Source organism: Excalfactoria chinensis, chromosome 2 (assembly GCF_039878825.1).
Source record: "Excalfactoria chinensis isolate bCotChi1 chromosome 2, bCotChi1.hap2, whole genome shotgun sequence".
Classification (NCBI taxonomy): Eukaryota; Metazoa; Chordata; class Aves; order Galliformes; family Phasianidae; genus Excalfactoria; species Excalfactoria chinensis.
The window spans coordinates 107,282,758-107,302,523 of NC_092826.1; the positions used below are offsets into that span (position 1 = coordinate 107,282,758).

Consider the following 19,766-nt stretch of genomic DNA (forward strand, 5'->3'; position numbering starts at 1 on the left):
ATCTGTTTACAGACCAGAGCTGCTGGGCAGGCCTCAGCGATTTTCTATCAAAGCAAAGAACCATTCTTTATGGGCATCTGGTTGTCCCTGAATTGGTAGTTTAAGCATATACCCCTGCTTCAAAGAAAGATCAAAGGATTTATTACTTCTAAATGAGTGCATTATTTCCACTTACTACTTTCTTGTTTGCAATGTGTTATTAACAGCACCGTGGCAGGGTTACCTTAAGACTTGAGTTTCTCATAGATTCCAGAATGTGATTTTAGATGGTATATATAGCCAATAACATGCAGGCTGTTATGCGGATGGAGAAGGAAGTAGGAAATGTATTAGAGCAGCCAGTTATGGAAAATGGATTTAAAAAGAAAACAAAGCAACTACAACTTGATATACAAAAATGGCAGTTTATCATTTGAGCTTTAAAAGAACACAATGAGCGTGTTTCAAAGTGACAGCCACAGTTCTGCAGGCAGAGCCAGTTCTGGCTCCTCCTCATATGAAAAGAAACACACAGCAAAAGCCGAGATGCCGCAGTCATGAAGTAGCACAACGACGGGTTCAATGACCAAATTCCTACTATCCCATAAATGCCTACCATCCCCATCCTTTTGGCTTACCGTTTATAGCTCCGTTTACTTATTAAGTCTGGGAGACACATTCATTATGTGCTTTCTGGCACTACTGGGAACACATGGAAAGCAAGTAAGACCTAACATCTTATTTACACTCACACTGAAGGCCCACAGAGCTGAAAAGGGAATTTTCAAGAGGAAGTGCAGAAGTAGATTCCAGGCAGCAAGGGCCAAGGCAGACAAAGCTGCCAGAACTATAGCCGCAAGTGGCCCATGGGAGAATTTGGAGGGGCTGGTGTGATGTTTATTGCTCAAACTTCAGCGTTGGGTGGTGCAACAGAGACAGGAACTGCGTTCTGCTGCCTGGGAGCTCAGCAGTGGTATCTAGAGATATCTGTGGACTTGGCCTCTCCACCTTTATCACAGCGCCAGAAGGGAGCCCATTGCAGTCCCTATCTGTTTGACAAGGAGCCATCTCACCCTGACAGGCCTGGCAAGCCACACTGGCACAGGTTCTGCTTAGTTCTTCTCTTTATTACACCCAGACTCAGTTTGCATCCACATCAGCAAACAGTTCCCTTCCTAGGACAAGCAGAAATAAAAAGTATTGTAGCAATGGGGTTGGGGACACAACATAGTGGCCTTCCAGGAAGAGCATCATGTTGGTTTTAGCTCTTGTGATAGATGTAAACCTACTGATCTCCACTGGTTTAGCAGTGTTGTTCTCCTCTTCTCCTGGCAGACGGTGGCTATTTTTTAGCATTAACTGCAAAGACAACCCCAGCAAAGTCAAAGGCAGTGATGGAGTAATGCAATGGCCCCGTTTAGTGTCTGCACCACAGCTCAGAGGAGTAATGAACTCAAACAGCTGACACACTGCAGGCTTCTGGTTACATGCAAACCATAGCTGCAAACAAGCAGAGCTTGCATTGAAGTCCGACTGCACAGGAATACATGCATATCTTAAATTCATGTATCTGAAGCTCCAGCTTCCATTACCATTGAGTGGCATCAGTTAGTCTACCTCGTGGCCTGCAGACTGAGGTGCTATTATTACACAACACCAACAATTCACATCACAGTTAAACATAACAGACAGCAAATGCTTATCACCAAAATACTGTCATACATAGAACAGATGCAGATACTAACATATAAAGGCACATAACATATAAAGCAGATATCTACTAACAGGCTGGAAGACTTTTTTGTTGTTGTTTCGGTTTGGTTTGGTTTTATTAGTGTATGCAATTGTGTAGAGAAGAATGGAACTAGAATATTTAACCAAATACGTATCAGTATGGCAAATGAGAATATAGCACTAAGGGACGTGATTTAGTAATGGCATTGGGGAAATCAGGAGGATGGCTGGTCTTGATGATCCTGAAGCTCTTTTCTCACCTATGTGATTCTGTTCTATGGTTCTATGATTCTAAAGCTACCCAGAATGTGTCAGGAATATAGTGGGAAGCTGGGGATCTGAAAGATAACCCTTGAAAAGCCCACAGTTGTGTGAATTACAGGAGACTGAACATCAACAGAACCACCAGGCAGGGCATACTCCTGTGCATCATTCAAACAGACAAAGAAAAAGCAGATGATGCCAAGATGATGCTGTAAAACAGACAAAAGCAACAACATCCAACACATGAGCTTACTAAATATTGGTCATTGAAGTTGAACAGCACCTACATTCATGGAAAAACAGGCATGATAACTGGAATCCTCCTAGAGTTACCCACAAACTGTCCCGTTTTGGTATTGCAAACAGCCTATACAACACCCAGTTCAAGGCTAGCTGACCAAGTATTCACCAAGATTTCCAGGAAAGTCTCTGGGACAAAAGAGCTGCAGATATGTTAGCAAACTGCAGCTGGCTCAGGTCTGTCTGCAACCAGTGATTACAGACCAGCTAACATTGTGGAATCATTTTGAAGGAGGCACTGAGAACAAAGTATGCAGCTCAGAGATTAGAATTCTTTAAGTTACTTTCCAAATCCCTTTCCAAATCACTGTTACTTTAGTTTTACTTGTCTGGTTTTTCATTTGAATTTCAACAAAACAGATATTCGATATACAGTTTTTCTTTGCTTAAAATACTATAGGGATTGAAATGAACTGTAACAATACTTGTTTTTCTTTCCAGGGTAGCTGCATTTCAGGTATGAGCAAACTTACCCTTGTATCAGTTGTGTGATATCACAATATCACTCCAAGACTTTTAGAAATCAGTAAAATTCATAGAATGTATGTAAGCATATTTATTATTTTCAGGCCTAACATTTCGTTTACTAAGCAGAACCCTGTTATCATCAGTGGGAGGCTCAGCAAAACCAAACGAAGAAACACACTGAGCTATCTCTGAACTCAAATGAAAATCAAGATCTCATTTCAGGCCAAGGTCTAAAGGAAGAGCTGGGTGTCAGCGCAGAAGGAGCCAGATGGCTTTTTATCATACAGTTGCTATAAGAAGACATTTAGTACTTAAAAAAGGTTTATCCACCTGTTTCAATTGACTGCAAGTGCTCACAATCTATGATGAATACGACCACCAACAAAAAATCATTGCCATATGGATGCCTAATTCCATGTCATACGTTTACTGAGCGCACCAGCCATAAAAACACTCATTCTCTGTCCACCTAAGAAAATTCTTTTAACTGTTGCTATTATTCTTATTGGAGAAAAAATTATGTGCAACTGTGCCAGCAGACAGGATGGTCTGTGACAAATCATGTATAGGAGGCAACAAATCTTAAAAATACCAGCAGCCTTTAAAGACCATCCATCCATTATGCTACTGCATAGAATGTCAAACATGTCTTGCAAGCCTGAGCTCTTCCAAAACGCTGCTTATTCATTTGTAGACATTCAATTAAATTTCTCCCCCTGCAGAAGTATATTTTTTCAGTTTTGCAAGGCTTGCAGCAAGTTCTAAGAACTTGATACGGAAGTCAACAAAAAGGCTTCCCTTTGTAAAGCCCCATGACTTTGAGAGGGTGCTACCAATCTAGAACACTGCAGAGCGCCCAAGCTGCACACATTGCTTCAGTGAGTCATGAAAACACAGAGGAAACTTCTACATTGCATCAAAGTTTCTACAACTTGTTAGACAGTCTCCTCTTATTAAACAGGTGGTATTCTCAGCTTTTTCTTGAGAAAAATGTGATTACATCTGGTTTTATATGGAGGAGGAGACAGTAATGATGACATAAAGGCAAATCAAAAGCAAGGTGTACCACTCCAGTCTTAAAGTACCCTTTGAGTTGGGCCTGGTTGATTTTGATCTTGCTGATCACGATGGAAAACTAAGATTGCAGAAAGACATCGATTGCATAAGCATCATAGCCTCTGCATGATGGCTTTCCCTGCTTGCTCCATGGACAGCCTCAGTCTTTTTGTTCTGCAGATCATTTAGGAACACCTTTTTGTGTCAGAGCTGTAACATTTGTACAGCTGAAAAGATGGGCTGCTCTGTCCTCAGGCTGGAAGCAACAACAGTTGTTCTGTGCCCTCAGCAGCTTCATCATCTGCTGCAGGACAAGGCTGGGACAAGACTGGCAATATCACCTCCAGCAGCTCCTGCTGGCTCCTTCCTTTTGCAGCCAGCACCCCAGCTTCTCAGAATCCTGATGCCTGAAATGTGGCACCATCCCTGCCTGAAAGATGCCCTGAAGCTGCATCTTGGCCACAACTGCATTGGAATCACACAGCCATTCAAAAAATGCTATGAAATCCTGGCAAGATTGTAGCTAATGGCAACATTCCCATTGATTAAACCAGAGCCAGACTATCATGCATAATACTTTTACTTGGTCAGAATGCCTCTTCTTCCACCTGAGGCTTGTTAAGAGCCATAAATAAAGTTAAAGCAACATCATACTCAGCAGTTTTAATAGAAGGCCTCCTCTGTTACACGACCACCAAAAACAGTTGCTTAAGATGGGTTATACTGAATCATACAAGAGAGAAGGCTGCTTAGGTATATAAATATATATTAAACCATCACTACTTTTATTGGTTGACAGTGTTTTCCTGCTAGTCAGTAAATGCATCTGATATAGGTGAACTTCCAAAGTAAGCATGATGGGAGGGCTAGTTTAACATTCAAAACAATTTTAAAAGAAGTTACCTCAAGTTTCCCTTTGGGACATTTAGAATATATGCAGCTAATTTGCTGTACCTAATTTGTGTGTATGCACTGGGAAGTAATTAGTGTAGAAATTTAACCAATTTCACCGTCTTTCTGTTCAGCTCAATAAATTGCTGTTTTCAACACCTGGTTCTGGCAGTGACAACAGTTTTAGTACTTGCTTAATTTCCATAGGCCAGAAGTATACCCCATGCAGAGCAAAAGATGCATTAAACACACAGGCAGATGCAATAATAGATGTAGCCAGCGTGAATACCACCACCATTATATGTATCCAGTAATACAGTATTCCCCTGCAGAATTAAGAAAAATATGTGTGTTCTACCAGAAATTGTATTACTGGCTTCAGGTATTGGACATTATTAAAAGTTTCAAGGCACCTTCCATAGTAAGATTTATGTTAAAAGTTGTTTCTAACTTTGCCAAAGTAACTGCCTAGTCTAACATTTTACATGCTGGCTGTCTGCCCTGAAGCTGGCTTTTGTTTGGTTTGGTTTTTGTTTTTAATTTCAGCCAAAATCCCCCTCTAAGAAACAGACCAGAAAACAGACCAGTTTTGTTGGTTTGCCAATAGAGCATTCTGGCAGTCTCTACTCCAACGTGAGCTTCAGAGTAGGAATTCAAAGTTTGATCAGAGGTTGTAGGAGAGGAGAAATGGACCCCAAGAAGTTTGAGTTACAAGCCTTCAGGAGAAACATAGAAATAAATCAAAGTTTTTTACATGCTTAACAAAGACTTTACAATTCCAGAAACTAAATTTTTCAAAGGCTCTGTCTCACTGAACATATTCCTGTTCCTTATGGCTCCTAACATTTATATGTGCATGTACCATATTGAGAAAGCAAATGATTATGCTTCCTGCAAGCAAACACATTGATAGAAACTGCTGCTCCAGGCTGGGCTGGACACTAGAAGGATGCACCAAGCAGAAATCCTCAGCAATCCTGCTACCAGACAGGTCTCCAAGTCAAATACAGAGGAGACTTAACCAGGCCTCCCTCTCCTACCATTTAATATCTCATTCATTGTAAAACTACCAAATGAACAAGGATCCTATCAGCAAAAACATCCCTGTAGTCTCAAATTTATTATGAGACCGGGTCCATCCTTTGTGTTGTGTGACTCAGGAATGCCACAGGAAAACAAAAGGACCTCTATGTGATCTTGTAGTCAAAGGTTGAACCACACACCTCTAACAGTGGTTCCACATTTGTGCATTTTCCAGCACTCACACAGTTGACTTGGACATTTTAATAGTTTTTATTGCAGATAGTTTTGTGTCTGATTTCAAAGAATGAACGAAATCAATAGTTTTATCAAATGAGAGAAGAACAACTATTAAAAAGTCAGATTGCTCCTGGTAGTCTTTGACTCATACAGTATTAATGAGCCCCAAAGCTCTGAATAACCTGGGACATCATAGTCTTCAAAGCAAACTGGAAGGAGACCAGATCAATCAGTAGTTTAATGACTTTATATAATGTTACCAACAGGTTAAAACGTAATGTTCAAGCTCTCTGAAGATGCTGAATTAAGCTAATTCAACCACGCAATTTTCTTACTTGAATGTGCGTGTATAAAAGGATCTGTCACAGGACCAAAATTGGAATGTAAATGCATAATTGACCATGGATTGAGCCTGGAACCTGTGAGTCAGTATGGATGTGAGTACTTACATTTGTAAATTTAAGTTTACACCTGTATTTTGTCAGAAGCAGTGAACGGTTAAGGTAATACATAGGCAAACATACTACTGGATGCATCACACAGTCAAGAGTTCTTCAAAAGCCTGTTATTGCAAGATAATTTGTAAAAACCCAAGCAAATTAAAATATAAGACCGCTCAGTACCTTTTTAGTGAATTGTGTGTGTGCAAGATTGCATCAAAACTAAAAGCAAATAATCATGGAGCAAGTATTTACCAGCATAGATTTTTATTTCTTTTCAAAATAATGGGGTTTGTTTAGGTTTATAGTACTGCAGTAGTCGCCTAAAGCAAATGCACACTTGGTTAGAACTTCTGGAAAGTGCTGTTTTTGGGCTCTGAAAATGTGTGACAGAAAATGTGTGACAGAATACAAGAAAATATAAAACTGGGTTAGCAAAATACAGTAACAGAGTTTTACAGGAGAGACACGCATACCATGTTATTTTAACTAAGTCTATCAGGCAAACATGCTGTAACAGCTCTCCACTTAGTAACATGTGCCTATAAACTTAATCTGCAACCTGAACCCCAGGAAAAATTCACTACTTATCAATGCAAGGCTAGCAGGTCCAAGAAAAAAATAATAAAATCCATCTCACACTGTGTTTCTTCATTGAAAAAAAAAACAACTCTTCCCTTTTTGCATACAGAATTCACTTTTAATTTGGGTAGATCGCTATATATCATTAAATCACTGTATAACTGCTCAAGATTCACCTAAGTTTGCAGCCATAACGTAAATTATTTTATATGCAAACAATTAAGTGTTTAATTTTTTAAAAAAATATTTATTTATTTATTGCATCTAGTGAAAAAAAAAAAAGACTTTTGATGGTTCTTATAAAATGAAATCACTGGCTGGCTGTGATTGGTTGTTGCCAAACAACCCCTTCCTCTGGCTCACTTTATCAAGGATTGATGAAGTCCCGGAGTTTGCTGTGATTTAGACAACCAAAGATGATTAGTCTGTATGAGATCAGTATGCACAGTATTTCATTAAACCCATATATTTCTCAAATGAGCTGTAAGGATAAAAAAAAAAAAATAATAATGTGGTTTGTTATTGTGTTCATTGCCAAAGGACTGCTCACAAGTTTTCCTCCTCACGTAAAAACTGGAACACAGCCGAGAAGTCTTTCAGGGCATAGCCTTTTGCACACATCATCCTGTAGATCTGATGCGCCTGGGATCCCAAAGGAACTGGTGTCTTCGTGTTGGTGGCAGAAATCTGGGCCAGGCCGAGATCCTGTGAGGAAGGAGAGGAAGGAAGCGGGCAGAGAGAAAGAAGGGAAGGAAAGGAAAAGAGAAAAAGTCAAGAAGAAAGTGTCAAGATTATCAATAGCCATGTATATACAATATGTTAAATGACTTTCATTGTTAAGAGAAGTCTACCATATGAGATTTCAGTCCTAAAAGAAAGAAGTCTGTTCAGTTTTTCATTTTGAAAACGGTAACAAAATGTTACTCAATAGGAAAACAAAACAAAAGAAAAAAAACCCAGTCCAAAAACCCAACTTACATACAGCTCTGCAAGGAAGACAGCTTCCGTCAGGACAGAGGGAATTTTCTTGATCATTGTGCAACCTGACAGCAAGACTCTGACTTTTTTTTTCACTCCACTTTACTACATTATCTCCAAAACTAAGATTCCTCTAGGTATTCACTTAAGTATTTCACATACTTTTCATATTAGTTGAGTGAGAGGACATTTTTCTTGCGAAAAACAGGTTAAAAACAAAGATGGAGGTATTTGAACAGCAACAAAATAAAAGCCTGTGATCTAACTTACATTTACTGTAATGTGACCACCGTGCAATTAATGAAAGAATGATAGGTGTGAGCCACTTTGTGAATATAAATGGTTTGCAGTCTCACTGAAAGGCTGTATTAAGGAATTCCCTGGGGAACTGTCCTGGTTTTGCAACAACTTGATGTTTTCTGTAATGAGCGAAGATGAAGGGATATAGAGAATAATTCAACTGCATTTTTAAGCACCAAGTTTCAGGCAAAAAATGAGGTCGTCAAGAAGAATGATTTGAGATCCTGTCCTCCAAAAGCATTCGGTCAACTACAGCTATAATCCAAAATAAACAGGAGAAAAATGAAAGGCAAGTAGCAGCACGATGACTGACTATAGTTAGTCAGAAAAAATCAGCTTCATGCATGCTGGACAGAAATGACGAGTCAGGCTGGAGGACGTCTTGAATTTTAAGCTGAATCAGACATGAAGCTCACTGAAGAAAGAACAGCTAACAAGGGCCTGGATATAGAAATAGATCTCTTTCTAAGTATGACAGTAACGCCTGCTCTCAAGGTTGCCTTTCTAAGGTATTGCAAGAGAACAGAACTTAATTATGAGGTCTACATTTTAAGAAAGCTTCAGAGATACTTCTTCACCGTTACCAGCATGTGACGAGATTTGCTGTTCATCCAAGACTGTGGTAGCTCATAGAATTTGCACTTTCAGTGGGTTTAATTTAAAAAAATATATATATTTATGACAAATAAGAAGAACTGAGAGACTGCAGTACTGCTGAGAGCACTTCTGGCTTCTCAAGAATGACTTACAAGACAGGTCTTTACTTTCTGTGCGTCTGTATTTGAATTAGCACAAGGAAATTCAAGATCTTACTCTATTCTCTAAATGTCACTTCGATCTGTAAATCGGCTCTATAAAGGTCATTCTGATACAAATCAGAATTATAGTTACTCTTCCTATTACCCTTGAATGACTTCAAGATCTAGGGAAATGGGAAAAACATACGTATCACATGCCACAGGATTCAGATAAGATTCCTCGTCTGCATCACTGCAGATCATTCCTTTTTTGCCTAGCAATGACTGATGACCTAAGTCTAAGAACAGTGACTTCAGCCTAACTTACAGTAAGATATTCCATGCTATAATCCTAACCTCCTCCAGCCCCTCTTTGTGAAATCTGTTGCCATGTTGTCCACTTCATTCAAAAAAACTTGTATCACTTCATGTAATGGTAGAACAGCAAAATCATCCTGCTCCAAACTAATGAAGGCCCTTAGTTTCAGTAGTAGTGGTCTATTATTCTCTGAAGGGGTTTGCATAAAAGCAGTCCCTGATAATTCTGAACAGACTGCTAGCACAAGGACAATTTTATAAAGCAGGTCTGTTTGCTTTCACAATGAAACCTGGGCTCCAAGATGGCTGAAATGTTAGATAGCATCTCAACATTTACTTCAACCAGGACTCCTGACTCCAAAGTCAGGAAGGTCCCAGGGGTTTCTGTTTGTTTGTTTTTTAAATTTCATTCTATTAATTGGAACTCTGAAGGAATAAAAGCACAGACTGTATATAAAGCTTATCTTTAGCTTTAGGTTGTAAAAGATTTTGCGCCTTTTCTCCCAAAGTTGGAGCTTCCTTGAGTGAAATAGCACAAAAGAGCTCGAAAGGAAACTTGTCTTTTTGCTGACCTTTCTGAAAAAGTGAAAATCAGAGCATAATTTACGGCTCCTCTCATACTCTATGAAGCTGATAGAATCTTGCAGATGTCTTACTGTACCAACTATTCTGTTCACTTTTTCTCAGCTTGGAAAAGGGGAACAATTCTCTTTCAGGAGACAGCTGCAAATGTATTTTTAAGAAGTTAAAACAAATAACAACAACAAAAAGATCCACAAAAAAAAATGGTCACTGTAGAAAGATGTGGTTCCTTAGACTTATTTTGGAGCAGATGTAAATGAATCTCTGCCATTTGGAATAAAGCACAAGCAGTCATGAACACTAGGATACGAATCTTGCTTTTCTCAGGATTCAAGGACAACATTTAATCAGTAACCATGCTGTGAATATAGTTGCGTTTTGCTTCTTGTAAGCAGCAAAAGTATGCTTTGTACGTCCCAGATAAGAGTACCCAGCTCAAATAACTTATATACTACATGATCTATCACGCACCAAGAGGTAAGGGATCACAGAAGTCCCCTGACAAACTAAGGATCAGTGTCTCAAAACTGGCCACTACTTCACCATTTAATATCACAGACGTGATCAGCTTTCTCTTGGCTCCTTACTCATTCAAGTAATTTTCTATCGATACTGAAGAGGCACGAAAGGAATTTATTGTCTTTCCTCCTTACCGAGGCAGCCTATAGGCTGTCTAGTAGACAAGATAGGCAGATGAGGCATCAGAAGAGGTGAAGAGCAATTAAAAATCTCTGAGAAACAATCCTCTTATGTGTTGATAATACTTTAACCAAAAGCTGACAATTTCAACAAGCACAAGGCAAGCTGCTGTTCCTTCCATGAAGATCTTAGACAAAGGTCCCTCTTAGAAGCAGAACAAAAGGGTGAAAAAATTCACCATTTACACAGAAAGTTAAAACGGATGGGAATATGGCCCATCCCATTTATATTATGAGGTTATTCAAGACAAGAGTAACAGTTAAGAATCACAAGAATAGGGATTCCAGCGTGAAGCAATGCACAACAGGCAGAACACAGTTTGAAAGCTGCATGTGATAGAAACAAGAGCTTTGAGGCAGTGCCAGGACCAGATTGCTTATCTCCAATCAATAACCCTGGCCAAATTCAAATGCATAATATGAATCATTTTATAAATCAGGAATTTTAATAATGTCTTCTTGCCTCCTGTGTCTAAAGACATGAACATGACGTAAAAGCTACTGCTTTCCAGTATTTTAACACATCCCTCAAAGAAATGAAAGCTGCTGGCTGTTGTTGCATAAACTTAAAATACTGCACACCAGCCATCCAGGGATGAGATCAGAGTTCTCTTCCGGGGCCGTTTTTGTAATTCATCGTAGGCAATCATTGTGTAAAAGCAAAAGAAGTTCAAAAGTCAGCGTCCTACAGTTCCTCCCTCCAACTGTGTCCTCATCAGCATGATGCACAGCCCTGACCTCCTTGCCTACTTTCCTCTGCCCTCCAAGGGCTTTGCTTTCCTGACCACAGAGTGACTCAGGACCATACTTTTCCTCAAACAGCTAAGTGTGTCAGTTAAGTGTATCCTCCTGGGATGGGATAGCTGTAAGTTACAACTTCTTTGTGCTGAGAAGGACCTAAAACCCAGATGTCTCACTTTGCAGACAAGTAATTTAAATCACTGGGTTATTACTTCTAAGAAGTATTATATTTGTCGTCACCAATGACAATTCAAGAGAGGTCACAGCACATGTGCACAGGCACCTGTAGAAAATCAGCCCGCAGAGGCTGAAGCCTGTCTTCATTATGCATTCCACATAATCTCAGGCAAACACCTTAGGAACTGGCTCAGCAAGGAAGGGGATGCTAGAAGGCATTTGTGGTAGCACAGCATAAGGTATCTGGAAGACATTAGGCCAGAAGTTTTAGATGCTTTTGTCATTATGTGCAACTAATTTGTTCAGTGGGGTTTTCCTGAACTTGAGCTGAGGCTCTTAAGTTCCAGAGCCACCTAAAAGGTTTGCTGAGCACTTGCCATACACTCAAGTCCATCAGGAGCTCTAGGGCAACTCAGAACTGAGAAAGTGCGTATTATCTCATTGAGTGGCTTTTCAGTAACAATAGCTAGGAAGAGGCTGGAGATTAAAGTCCCCTACGCTACTTATTAATTCAGAGTTATAGTAATAGGTTGCAATCCCTTCTCTCAATGGCCACACATTCCCTTGTAATCACAATTTTTCATTAAGAATGCTTGCTAGAAGCCCAGAGAACAAGCAACTACAACTTTACATGCAAGTATTCCATACCTTAGCCATGAGCGTTGTTCCAAAGCCACCTTGATAATTATTAGCAGATGGTACTCCTTCCATCACTCCAGGAACAGGGTTGTACGTATCGCTTGACCAACAGCGACCCGAGCTCATATTTAGAATTTTGGCCAGCAGCTTTGGGTCAAGCCCTAATCTGTCAAAGGTCAAGGAAGAGAACTGTTAATGTCAAAATGCGCAAGACATGGGTGACTTGTTTTATATTTTAGGACTCTGCCATCATTTCTCTCCCTTTACTATAAGCCATGAAAAATGACACAGTATTGATATTGGGGGTAGAGGAGCTGTATTTTAGATTAAAGACCATCAATCCACCCTTTAAGCAGTAGGTTTGCAGAGCTTTTTTTCCTTGGCACTAAGCAAAGTGCCTCCAACCTAGCAATTCTGAAAGTGCAATCAAAATAAAGGTCCTCTCAGAGGTGCAGCTCCATTCTAATTGTTATAAGGCATTGTGTTCTGCCAGTGACTAGACCACATACCTGTTCTTCATAACAAAATTGTATTATCTAAAGCTAAACAAAGCAAATAATTGAAAAGCAAGAACCAAACCTGATATATTTCTAAATATATATATATTACTATTGTATACATCTGTATTTTGCTTTGCTGTTACTTAATCTTCATTACATACTCGTGCTTATGAAGCAAGTCTGCCTCTTACTGTGACATATGCTATCTATTCACAAACATACATCATAGTTCCGGGTCAACTGTTGATAAGGTTACTGATCCTGATAAAACAAAGCTTGTCCAAGTAGAAAATTTGTTCTAGAATGGTTCCATTTGTTCTAAAATAGAGCTGATGGCATAAACTGCTGCTCAGTGGAGACTGAAAGAATTTTAATATTTTAGAAAATTAACTGTTTTATCAATTTGTATTGATGCTGATATCAAGTTGCAAATGTAAATTTTACTCCAGTTACATTTACACCAACACTAATCGACAGTAGTGTATCTGATCCTGTGGAAATGGTCAGTTACAGTCATACAAGAAAGAAATCAAGGCAATTAATTCCAGTAACAATCAAAGATGAGAAAAGGACATTTTAAAATGGTTATATCACAACCCCCTTGGCCAGGGACAAGAAAACAGGTTAAAAAGAAAAAACTTGCCCACAAAATTCCAGAGGAACTTCAGCCTTTACACAGGACCTTCCATTAGCTTTTACCACAGACATTTTGCAGATCTCCACAGTCAGGGGAATCCTAACACCACTTCCAGGCCCTGCAACTCTCTAGGTTTTAATTTTTAGGTGATTAAATCTCATTAGCAGTGGAACAGTTCCTAAATTTAGGTCTATTTTTTCCAATAGGATTTTAAGATTTGAAAAACGATGTTTCAGGCAGCGATCTCTGCAATATGCTTCTTGTTCCCACAACAGCACACGTCTCTGTGATTCTATTTTCCTTATGCAAAGCAAGCTCACTTTCTGTACTGCAAAGGTACCTTTTTAGCATCACTGCTGTGCAGCCTTATTTATGGCTTGCTGCACCAGCCCCTGGGACTGGGCTTTATCCTCCTCCTCATTTACTGAAGTCCTCTGAAACCTTTCAATTGCTTTTTGTTTTTACAAAAGCATATTTTCCAGCACCAATATGTCCTCACAGTATTTTAATTGTACTTTTATCCTGTATAGCGTATCAAAATCTTCATCAAGAGCCTCTCAAAATAAAGACCTTAATCGTTGCCATTTAAAATAACCAAAACCAAACAAAACTGAACCAAACCAACCAACCAAAAAAACCCCAAATACAGTGGGAGCACACAGTGCCTGAGCAGCTTTCAAGCACAAAGAAGCTGCTTTTTGGCCAAAACAAATCTCTTGGTTTGTTTGTTTCCTTATCTTTCTTACACTCAGATCAGTATTTTTAGCGGTGCAGTGCCTGCTTGTGCCACATCTAGTTGCATGCAGAGATCTGTAATTACAGCTACGAGTACACTGCAAGGCAGAGGACCTATCACTTCCAAATGTATATAACCCTTCCCAAAAGTGCTCTCCTCACAGTATACCAACAGCCTCTCTGTGAAAATACATTTTAAAAGATAACTGTGTGTCATCCAGATATGTAAAATACCGCCTGCATTACATCCGGCATCTTTTTTGCTCTAGCAAAGGAAAAAGGCAGACACTGTCAGTTTAAATCCCTGCTCCTTCAAACTCCGCTGCTCCTAAAACATCATGCAGATTCTCTACAGGAGACCTGAACCTATTTTTTTTTTTTTTTCCTCCTTTGCAGCAAGTGTATCATTAATAAGAGCAAGTTAGAAGTGCTTTGCATTTCATCTTTCTGAGGATTCATCCAGTGGTGCATATATAACTGACAGTTAAAATTAGACATATTAAAATCAGTTACCGAAGAAGTCCTCTGTCTTCCACTGTGCCCAAGGCTTGTAATGGTCTGAAACTAGCTAGAATATACAGTAATTGTCATTCAGTGAGAGTCTATCCTAGAAAGTCATGCTTCAGTGGAGAAGACTGAGTTTCCATTTGAAATCAACAAATTAATCCGAGACAGGTATCTGAAAGGGCAAGTTTAATAGGAAGCAGCTACTGGGCTCTCAACCATGATAAAATGTTATTGCTGTTTCCCTGTAAATTGGCTGGGAACATATGATACTCTCTGCATAAGAGCTCCATTGCTGTTCAGGAGATATACTGCTCAAGCTATCAAAATGATGACAGTCTGCCAGTCCCCATAACAACTTGCCATTGGATGTGGCAAGAGCTTGTGCTTGCGCATGTGAATTTACAATTACCAAAATATTCTTCTCCCTTACAAGCAGAAAAGAAGTCATTGTATTAACTGCACTTCTAATAGAGCACAAAAACACTTAATTGCCTCAAATTACGGCCTCTTCAGTAACATTCCTAATGAAATGAAGAGCAGAAACTACGCAATGAGCACAAAAACAAACAAACAAAATAAAGGTTCAAGCAGAATCCCTTTGAGCCACTGCTCAGTATTTAAGTTTATACTGAGCTCTGACAAAATAACACACTGCATTTTTCACACATACCTCTAGGAGTTCAGTCTGGAACAAGCAGAGAAACTCACAAGATATTTCATAGAGAAGAACAAAAATAAATGCCCCGGTCTTATTTCATGGTATAACAACTGAAGTAGCTGAACTGTTGAGAGATTCACATCTCAAGGTGCTTGGGATAAATACCATATCAAGTTGCAAAATATTCAAATGGAACCTTATGACCTTTCTACCACAGCTAAAACTGATCATGCTATCGGTGTTTCAAACAAGGTAAGTGCTCTGAAGCTTCATTAGTAACCTGCAGAAGACTTAGATGAAGACAGCAGAGACACAGAGTTCTCAGGGGAATTCAGTTTTAAGGCCTTCTTTCTAAAATTTGTGATGGGAATGCACTCAGGACCGCATGCCTCAGGCTGGTGCACAGGCCTCCCTATGCTGCTGACTCCCATTTCTGCTCCCATTTCTCATCTACAGCTCAAGGATGCTCACTAAAACCAGATCTGGAGGCTTGGCAACAGATGGCAAAGTTCTTTAACTGCCTTCGCTCTTGATAGATCTATAAAAGCGAGGAGGCACAAACTAATATACAGTACAATTGCTAAGGAAGCAGCAGTCTTTTGACAGAAATCTGAGTACCACAGTAGTTCCTTCTAGTGGAGAGGACTTCCTCTGCTGTTAGAAGCCCAACAGTGATTCTGCAGTACTAAAGACCACTTACTGCTGTCATGGCCCTTTGTATCCCAACCCCAATAAACTAGCTTGTACTATCTTGTGTCAGCAGAGAAGCCCTTCCCTGAGTCTTTGATGGGACTAAGCACTGTTTGATGAGCAGCTGCTTCCATCTGACCCAAACACAAACTTGTTATCATCAATAACTCATTTCTAAGGCTTACATTGCTAGTATTAGACACTGCCACACTGGAACTCAGAGCTCAGTAACTGACATCAATGAGAAAAAGAAAACTAGTCTCTGGCTGCAAATAGTAACAACTAATGTTTTTATTTTTTATTTGTGAAGCTTACACATGTTCTGTGCATTGATTTGACACAGCCATTCACTATGGCATTTTGAGATATGCACATTACTGAATGTGTTTAAAAACCATCTGGATGCAGTGCTCAGGGACATGATTTAACAGAGGGTTGTTAGAGTTGGGGTAGTATGGTTTGGTTGTGGTTGGGCTCGATATCTTGAAGGTCTTTTCCAACCTGAGCAATTCTATGATTCTATCATCAATAAAACCATATAGTAAAATCTACTTATGAGAAATTTTTCTCCTGAGGAGTGTCACTATTGTGCTAGAAAAACAATAATGCAAAGGAAAATGTAAATTCATTTCCAGAATGACTGCCACAGTGTCAGTAACTTTTAATGGCAACATTCATAAGGCATAATGAAATTAGTGGAAACATAAAAAAGATACTTCAACAGTCAGAACTCAGACTGAATTTTTTTTAATATTACTTATGGAATCCAAATCCAATAACTTCCAATGAAAGTGGACATCTACATTAGTAAAGGAGGATGATGTTGAGTAAAGTATAAAGGCGAGTAAATATAAAAGAAACAATTATGTAGCAATATCACCTGTTTCTCTGGGTGCTTATGGGGATTTTTTGTTCACTAATGACAATTTTCCTTCCCTTGGACAAGATTCTATTTGCTATTTACAATGAAGTATGGAAAAATTCTCTAATTTCAAATATAAATAAAACAATAACAAACGTAATTTAAAAATCTGAAATGAATCAAGTGAAAAGTGAGGCCACGTGGTTAATGAAAACAATAGAGAAGTGGTTTATTAATAATGCCACGCTGTTTTGAAGCCAGAACATATTGATTTCTGAAAGGTACTATAACACGACTATAATAACTATAGTTACATCTAGTTCAGTCAGTGATATTTTGAATAGATGATTATCCAAAGTCCTTAAAACTCAAGACTAGAACAATCCAGCAAATATACACGATGCATGACACAAAGATTTTATATTCTGTCTAAACGTCAACAATACGTATGAGCTCCATGGTTTCTACTCCAAGGGTATCTTGAGGTTTCCAGAGTCTTTTACCATTATTAGGTCGATTTTCCTTATCAGTTCACCTTCCAACTCTCTCCAAGTAGTCAAACCATTTCTCGCTATGTAGTCCACTCATCCTTAAAGCTTTATACTTGAAGAAACAACCCACACAAACAACTAACCCATTTAATATTAACTGAAAACTTTTCTCAATTAGAAAACCGAAACTTGCATGTTGGAAATCTGTACGCACCCAGAGTGGAAAGCTCTTATTCTACTGGTATACAAAAGTCTTCTCCAGGGTTTAATTCACAGCACATTAAGATCAGTGCAAGGGTCCTGAATTGCTTTACATTACTGCATACGTCTTAATCTCATTTAGTCCAAATATCACACGAGGTTTCATATAGGCTTTTCATATTATTCAGGTTATAATCAGCAGGTTTCTTCTACAATAGCTACAGTTCCTTCTTGACTGCCATCACTGTAAGCAAGGAAGGTCAGTATATCGTCGCCTCAATAATGGATTTTTGCTCACAAACACTGAATACAAATTGAGCCAAAATTTTCAATGGGAACCAATAAAATGAAATATGAAAATTCTAGAAATCTTACTACAGTGGCTGCAGGCATCCGTTTGTTCTGTGCACAGATTACCTGCCCAGAATACCCGTGTTCCAAAGCTTTTGACTTTATTTTTAATTTTAGACATAGTAATTCCTATAAATACAAAAAAAAAAAAAAAAGAAAATTCAGTTGCATATGCTTTATTAAGCGAAGCATGACTTAAACCAGAACATGATGAAAGCTTTACACCATACTGAATTACAACAGTTGTATACAATGCCACCGTTTTTATTATGGCTTGATACAGACGTGCCTCTGTATCTTACAGACTCTCAATTTTAAAATGTAAATGGTACACGATATTGATAAACCAATTAGCACTGATGCAAAGCAAATTCCTCTTTTATCTCAATTACAACATGACAACTTAATAGGTCAAGATAGTCTAACATCTGAGACAAGGGCAATTCAATAAAACAACTGCATCTTGATATGGTAATTAAGAGGAAATGTGAATCCATTACGCTGCCTCGTGTATGTGTGCATACGTAGGTGTTCTTTTTTATTTATTTAAGCATTTGATGCCCTCTTGTTGTTTTTATAGTGCAGCAAATCCACATGAGCACACGGTCTAAAGCCCAGTTGATAAGCATCTACACTTTCTGTAGTTTTAGCAGACCAACTGGAAGGATGCAACTGTGAGATGAATAATTCATGAAGAGCCCTTAAAAGATACACAATTGGAAGATAATCTCTTCAAACACAGAACTGCAGATAAATTTGCAAATGTTTTAGATCTGGCCAAGAGAATTTAGGAAGGTCCAAATACTTTAGTACTAAAGCGGTGCCTGCACTCACTGTATCTAAAAAATTTCAAACACAACAGGAAAAATAAATTGGTTACAACTGGAGAGGAAAAATCATTTTGTTTGAATATACTGCCTCTTACAAGTCAAATGTATCACCTGCTAGAAATGAAATGGTGCTTTTAGCATTGAAAAGAGCAGAGTGGAACACACTCCAGCTCTTTGACAAAGCATTAGTTTTGGCAATTAGGTCAAACCACAGTGACAAACTCTGACAGAAAGGTTATTTTTTTATGCGCTGATCTTAACCTGACACATGCACTGCATTAGAACTTTTACTTGACAATGCATTTTGGAAGATTTCACAAAGGTAAACAAAGCCAACATGGAGTCATGTGAGAAAATAATATTCAGAATACAACGCACTTAGAATCTGATATCTATCTCTATATTACCCCCTATGCACGTAATGTAAGACAAACATTATTGTATAAAGTGCTCCAACAGAATAAATAAAGTCTTATCTTTAGATGCAGAATGTAACAACCTTTACAGTCAATACAAGAGAACATTCCTGTTCTGAAGAGCCCTACCTTAGCTAAATAATACCTTTAGCATGCTAATGGCTTTTATAAGAGAATTTCTGGCAAAAGATTTTCTATGCCATCCAATTATCACTGTCTCAGCAAAAGTCAACTGTAAAACACAAGTCTGTGAACACAGAGAAAACACCTTCAATCCAATACAAAAATCAAACAAACCTGATTCCAAGATTCATAGTCTCAGCAGTTCCAATCATACTGATGGCCAAAAGCATGTTGTTACAAATTTTTGCAGCCTGAAAAGAAGATTATCAGTCAATTAGTTTTTTTTTTTTTTTTTTTTTTTTTTTTTTTTGTTTTGCATTTTCTAATGAAAATGCATTACATTTATGCATAAGTAATACACAGGGATTTTTTTAACTACATGGGGGATAGTTTTGATTAAACATGCTCAGACAGCTCTTCTCAAAAGGTAGCATCAGTAAACATAAACGTATAGTAGTACAACACATCAGTGAAAAATGCCCTACGGTTAGAGACTAGGAAATATTTTTTTCTTAGTACATTAGGTAGGTTAGTATACATAGCACATGGGTGCTCTTCATCCTTCAGGACATTCAGTAAACCTAAATTTAGAAGAAATAAAATAAAAATCCGTATCCTTTA

General features: G+C 38.5%; 1 protein-coding gene across 1 annotated transcript in view; it reads right to left on the reverse strand.

Annotated features, from left to right (window-relative positions):
* Positions 1–4,450: 4,450 nt before the first annotated feature.
* The window catches only part of HIBADH (3-hydroxyisobutyrate dehydrogenase), an 82,270-nt gene continuing 66,954 nt past the window's right edge, over positions 4,451–19,766 (reverse strand). Inside the window, exons 6-8 of the mRNA XM_072328662.1 lie at positions 19,320–19,396; positions 12,154–12,310; positions 4,451–7,679 (exon numbers count right to left, since the gene is read on the reverse strand). Of these exons, the coding sequence (XP_072184763.1) occupies positions 7,521–7,679; positions 12,154–12,310; positions 19,320–19,396 (393 nt within the window). The 3' untranslated portion in view covers positions 4,451–7,520. The remainder of the gene's footprint in view (positions 7,680–12,153; positions 12,311–19,319; positions 19,397–19,766) is intronic.